At 33.2% G+C, this 6,170-nt stretch overlaps 1 protein-coding gene across 1 annotated transcript; it reads right to left on the reverse strand.

Moving 5' to 3' along the window:
- Positions 1 to 711: 711 nt before the first annotated feature.
- Positions 712 to 5,733, reverse strand: LOC123037366. Its single transcript, XM_044457508.1, has 2 exons — positions 5,583 to 5,733; positions 712 to 3,601 (listed from the first exon to the last, which is right to left on the reverse strand). The coding sequence occupies exon 2, from the start codon at positions 3,572 to 3,574 to the stop codon at positions 1,730 to 1,732; it is 1,845 nt and encodes a 614-aa protein (XP_044313443.1). The 5' UTR covers positions 3,575 to 3,601; positions 5,583 to 5,733; the 3' UTR covers positions 712 to 1,729.
- Positions 5,734 to 6,170: the final 437 nt, after the last annotated feature.

Here is a 6,170-nt window from a genome sequence, read left to right on the forward strand (position 1 = left end):
TCCGAAAACCAATCTAATGATTTGGTTGAGATTTTTGAAATTTCCGGAAATATATTTGATGTGAGCTCCTCAAGGGAAGTTACAACAGTTCCTAAACCTGAAGGAATAATTATTTTTCCTTCGACAGTTGGAAAAAGACCGTCTCCAATTCTCAATAATGTATGTGCAAAAATTCCAGCAGTTGTATCGCCTTTTAAATGCACACGCATGTTTTTTGTTAGGCACAATTTTTGAATAGTAGGCCAAAGAAATGATGATTTTAAGCAGGCTTGTATTTCATCTGCCCTTGTTCCTCGAGGAACTACAGGAAGCGTTTGACGAAAATCTCCAGATAATAAAACCGTCATACCTCCCATTAGAAAATCATTACCACGAATATCTTTCAACATTCTATCCAACGCTTCAAAAGCACTCTTATGAGCCATTGTGTATTCATCCCAAACAATAAGGCTACATTCTTGAAAAACCAATGCCATATTACACCGTTTAGATATTGAGCAACATGGTGTTTCTACATTTATTAAATCCAATGGGAGTTTAAACACAGAGTGGGCTGTGCAACAGCCAATGCTACATTATTATTATGTCGTAATTTTGCTAACAACAAATTCAATAAAAATGTCTTGCCTGTGCCACCGGGGGCATCCAAAAAAATATTTCACCGTTTTCATTTTGAACACTTTGTAATATTTTTGAAATACCATTCTTTGCTCATCGTTAAGGGAATTTTCGTCTTTACTTAATTCGAATTCATTAATATTGTAATTTATTTCGTTTAAATATTCCCTATTTTGAAGTGGTCTACTAACTCTAATCGGTTCGGGCAAACCATAGTCTAATAGACACGTACCTCCAATGGACAGTGTTATATCTTCGATTAAAATAAGACATTTATTAAACACTCTATCCAGTAGATCTTGATTGACTTCTGCCACTATTAGAGAAAACTCGTACAAAATGTATTCTGAAAAGCTTTCTTTATACATTTCCCAAAGATGTGCGGCATCAGCCATTTGACAATTTACTAACATCACCGCAAATAAATCACGTAATTGAATTGGCGATTTACATAAAGCTGCTTCCTTTAGGGTATATTCCCAGTGTGTGTCATCTTCTAGTAAGCCCAAAGCCTTACATGCCAATTGAAATGTAGCATACGTAATGTTATTAACTGTTTTAAGAAATTAGAATGAGGTTGGTCCCCGCACTTCATGAAGAAGTAGTCTTAGGTAATAGCATTCACTATTTTTAGGGTGTATGGTATACACTCGACCTAAAACATCATCCATTCTAATTCCAGGAAAACCAGGTACAATATTACCTCTCTTTCTCCTTTGGAACTTTTTATTGTTCCACGTGAAATAGGAAGGTACTTCAACATAAAGAAGGGTCCTTGCAAATGAATCCGTTTTACAAAGTTCGAAAAACCCAGTCAGTGTCGTTATTGAAGCGTTGGTTAACTGGTTAACTAATTGATTTTGATTATTAGGATCAAAATATATCCGTTGACCATTTTCCAAATGCACGGCCAAATGTACAATTGCCGGATACCTTTCATGTATGGGGAATGCAAGAATTCTCCACACTGCTTCAGAACTACTGATATATCGACCGCTTTGATATAGTTGAACCTCATTAGTAGGGCTTTCCACAGTAAATGTAGCTTGATCACTGCCCTTATTGATGTATTTGCAAACGTATTTAATGGATTTAATTGAACTACAGAGCTCTACATTAATATGAGCCTCAAAGGTCCGCAGGAGAACACAATTATAGGGCATACCCACCTATTGTCAATTATGTTTCCATTAATTTCCATGGTGAAGCCACCATCTTCAGGTGCTCTTCGCCTATATTTAGGGTAACCATCTTTTCCAGTAACAGTTTCATTAAGCAACGATCGCGGAAACTTTTTGGAACAATTACCCTCGTTCATACAGGGCGATTTTAGGTTTAAGCGGCCACATGGTCCATGAATCATATTAGCCTTAACAATCTCATATAGGAGAGGATCCTTTTCAGAATCTGGAATTTCTGCACATATAATTGAATCAATTTGTTGAGGCGTGATCTTAGACTTTAACCAAATCAGTATATGTGCATGTGGGAGACCACGTTTCTGCCACTCTATCGTATACATAAAGCATTGCACTTCCCCAAACAAACTATGACTATTAATTAAAGACATTATAGCTTTGACCTTTAAATGAAAGACTCGAGCAATGATATCATGCCGATCGTGAGGCTTCTGCCCTAAAAATAGTGCACTTTTAATTTCTTTCCATTTAGGATTACAGGTAAATGTAATAAAAAGATCAGGACGCCCATAATAACGAACATATGTCATGGCATCTTGAGTTTTTTCGTGCATGTACCGTGGCGAGCCAGTAAAGGATGAAGGTAAAATTACCATCTGTCCAAACTGTGCTAAATCTACATCATTCCTACCTATAGCATCTTGAAGATGTATGTAGCTTTCTGCTCTCAGCTTTTTTTGATTTAGCCGAATAAAATTAAGCCTTTCTGTTTCTATTTTAGCATACATATCAACCAAAAATTGACTAAAGAGAGCTCTAAAATAGTGCAGGTGATTCCATACATTTTCTCTAAGCATTATTCGGAAACTGTAAAAATCTAACGCTGAGACTGTTTTCTTAACGTTTTTTTTTGAAACGGGGTCAATTTTGGGTATATCTATAGTGTAACCATCTTCTCCATGACAAAACATTAATGGATATTGTAGGGCGTCATAAGATCGGTGAAGTTCACTGATTCTTTTTAACTGATTATTATAACCCTCAATAATAATGTCCCTTTTTTCAAATTGTTGGTCAACTAATACCAAAGCGACCTCATTTGCTTGGGGTGCGTTATAACGACCTCTATGAGCCCTAACAGGCTTTTTATTGGCGTGAATAACCATTTTAAATTGGCTACAATTCTTCGAAACTCTTTTAAGAGCAGTTTTAAAATCCTTAACATATGGATTACTTTCATGCAGCATCAACTGTAGTGATTTAACTAACGCATTTTTAACTCCAGGACTGTTTTTACACCTGAAATCGGCTTCTACATTGTCCTCACCAATAAAATAAATTTGGAGAAACTGAGCTTCTTCTTTAGAAGCTGGCAAAACGCTACCAACTAAGTGGTAAACTTGCCCCTGTACTTTAAATGTGGGCATATAACCTTCATTAAAAACTTTTGTCGCACCAAATGAAGTCATTTGAAAACAATTATTATATTTTCTGGTAAGCCCCATAAAATGTGTATGGTCTGGGTGATCACCATTTAAAAGACTTAAAAGAGGATCTGGTAATGTTTTAAGAGATGGAAGCTGGACTTTTCCCTCTTTGCAACACATACCTTTTGACTCTTCCTTCCATTTTAAGGCGCCACAAAATGAGCATCTCTTATTCATTATTCCAATATCAACTGATTTATCAGAATTGTATGCCAGATTTAAATCGTATAAAAAAGCGGAATTATGTTTTACTTTCCACGAATGTGCACTCTTTGTATTCTTTTGTTGTGTTTTTTTTTGCAGTTTGAATTTCCTCACGATGCCTAACATGATAGTTCTTATTTTCAATCTTTTTCTGTTTTTTTCGAGAAAAATCAGTAAGTTGACCTCTTCTTTGAATGTTCTTTTTTTTCATAGAAGGAACTTCTAATATATTTTGAGTGGGAGAGCTTCTATCATTAAAGGTTTCAATAGGCTTGTAGACATCATAATGTCCACCAGATAAGCTTCCACTGAAACGAAATCTTTTTATGGTACTGCCCTCTGTACCAGCAACTGCAATGAGCGTTTGATTAAAGTAAACTTCAATATAAATAGGGTACAATTTAGCAGCAGCTTTTAGTTCAGCATACGAACCAAACGTGTGCGGTTTAATCATGTCATTTTCATAATCCACAGGATTGGCATAATTATCTCCGTTAAAATTACATGTGTCATCAACAAATGAACTAAATTGGGAAACTATTAATCGAACTATTGATTTTCGAATGACTTGAGCATAACTTTCATTGTCAAACAAAACGTAGGACACAGCCCGGAATAAGCAAGCTCCATCACCTGTTATAGGTATAACAGAGTGAGGTACCGGAGCACCATCTATATTTAAATACTCTACTTCCATTGTAAGCAGTAAATCTAGAAAAAATCAATATTTCAAAATGCTATTAAAATATACTTGTAATTTAAATAGTTATTTATCTAACTTTTTAAATATATAAGTTTTTGCAATAGTAATATTGATGTTTATATATTGCAAAATATATTGCAAAATAATTTCACACTGCACAACAAAGATTTGCAGATATAAAGATATTAATTCAGTTAGTTAAGACTAAAAAGTTACATGCGTATCATATGTTATTTAAATAATTTTCATGCAAAACTAAATGTAACTTAATTTTGAAATTTTAATAAATTTCAAGTTTTTAAGAAGTCTGCCGATTACAGATAGATTGTTTAAGGCAACAGTTTTGAAAATTATATTTTTCAAAATGTATAACGCTTAAATTACAATCTAACAAACAAAAGTTTGTAATTTTGACCATTAAAGCTATAGAAGCAGCTATAGAGTTATTTTCTAAACTCAAGGTCTAACCGGTTTAATATAACTTTTTGTTGTTTAGCTTTTGTAATAGGTTTAATAGACGTTACTCAAATTATTTTGAGATTACAGAGTGTGTTATACAAACTTCGCCTTGGCAACCAAAAAGCTAACCAAATTAAAGCTATTTAGATTTTAAAATATTAGGAAATTTTAAGTTTAAAAATAATCTGCCGATTACAGATAGAATGCGTAAAGCAACAGTTTTGAAAATTATTTTTTTCAAAATGTTAACGCTTATTTTCACAATCCAACAAACAAAAGTTTGTTATTTTGACCATTAAAGCTATAGGGTTAGCTATAGAGTTATTTTCTAAACTCAAGGTCTAATCGGTTAAACAACTTATTTTTATATAGCTTTAATAAATAGTTGAATGGCACCACTGAAATTATTTTCAGTGTTAAGAGTATTGTTACACACTCTCCGCCTTGGCAACCAAATATCAACTTAATTTTAATTAGGAAAGATTCTGACTTACCACAAAATGGTTAACGTAAATAAAGTTTAAACAAAAATTTGCGTAATCACAATTTAACTTGTTTTAATGTATTAAAATTGATTACAACACGTTTTCTTCTTATCATCAAGAGAACTCAACGATAACTAATTGCCAAGAGAAAACTCTGAAACAAATTTGCAGACAAAGTAAAGAAATATGTTTTGCAAAGCATATTACTACACACTATATTTCTCTTAACTTCCTCCCTTAGGAAAGCAAATATTTATGTAAGAAAAATTAAGAAATATGCCAAAGGAAAAGTTAAATGCGTCCCCAATAATACAATTTCCTTTATTTTTATCTTGGTTAACAATTTTAAGAGGCTGTCCATCTATCACCTAATTACAGTTTTGGCGTTTTTGGGCCCCCAACCCCTCTTTACACACCTTCTTTCCACACATAAAAAAAAAAAACAATTGGCAAATAATGAAGTATTTGTACACGACCAACAGGTTATGTTTCACTTGAATTAATTACAGCAAACGGTCATTTAATGGGACGTAAAGAAGTATGCAAAAGAAAAAGATTATATTAATAATAAAGACAGGTGGGGGACGCCGTGAATCAAATTGTTTAAACATTTGCATTTGTTTAAACAATATGAGGCACGTGTAATAAAGAGCGTGAGAATCAATTGGTTTGAATATTTAATGTTCTTTTAATATTATCAATGCGATTTGAATTTTAAATGACAAAAATCGGTTACAAAATGTCTTAAATCTGTTGTGGAAATGTAAATTAAATATTCTTTTAGCAAAAGGATATCAGTATTATCTTGATTTTTTGGATATACATATTTCGTGCGTGTGTGTGTACATAGCAGAGCGAATCATTATTTATTTTTGTTTTTACAAATCCAAAGTTTGTAGATAACTCAACATTTGAAAACAAATGAAAAGATTTGCGATATAATCGATTTTTTAACCGCGCATTTTAAATTTTTTGTGACTGGTATTTTCATTTTTTCCCCTGCGCGGTCACACTTAAAATGCTACATACACTCATTTACGACTTAATGCAAAGTGCGCCAGCAGAACATACATAC

Source organism: Drosophila rhopaloa, unplaced genomic scaffold, assembly GCF_018152115.1.
Source record: "Drosophila rhopaloa isolate 14029-0021.01 unplaced genomic scaffold, ASM1815211v1 contig_161, whole genome shotgun sequence".
In the NCBI taxonomy this organism is placed as follows: domain Eukaryota; kingdom Metazoa; phylum Arthropoda; class Insecta; order Diptera; family Drosophilidae; genus Drosophila; species Drosophila rhopaloa.

Excerpts from the sequence above, each read along its gene's own strand:
- LOC123037366 (XM_044457508.1), bottom strand. The coding sequence starts at position 3,574 with ATGTTAGGCATCGTGAGGAAATTCAAACTGCAAAAAAAAACACAACAA.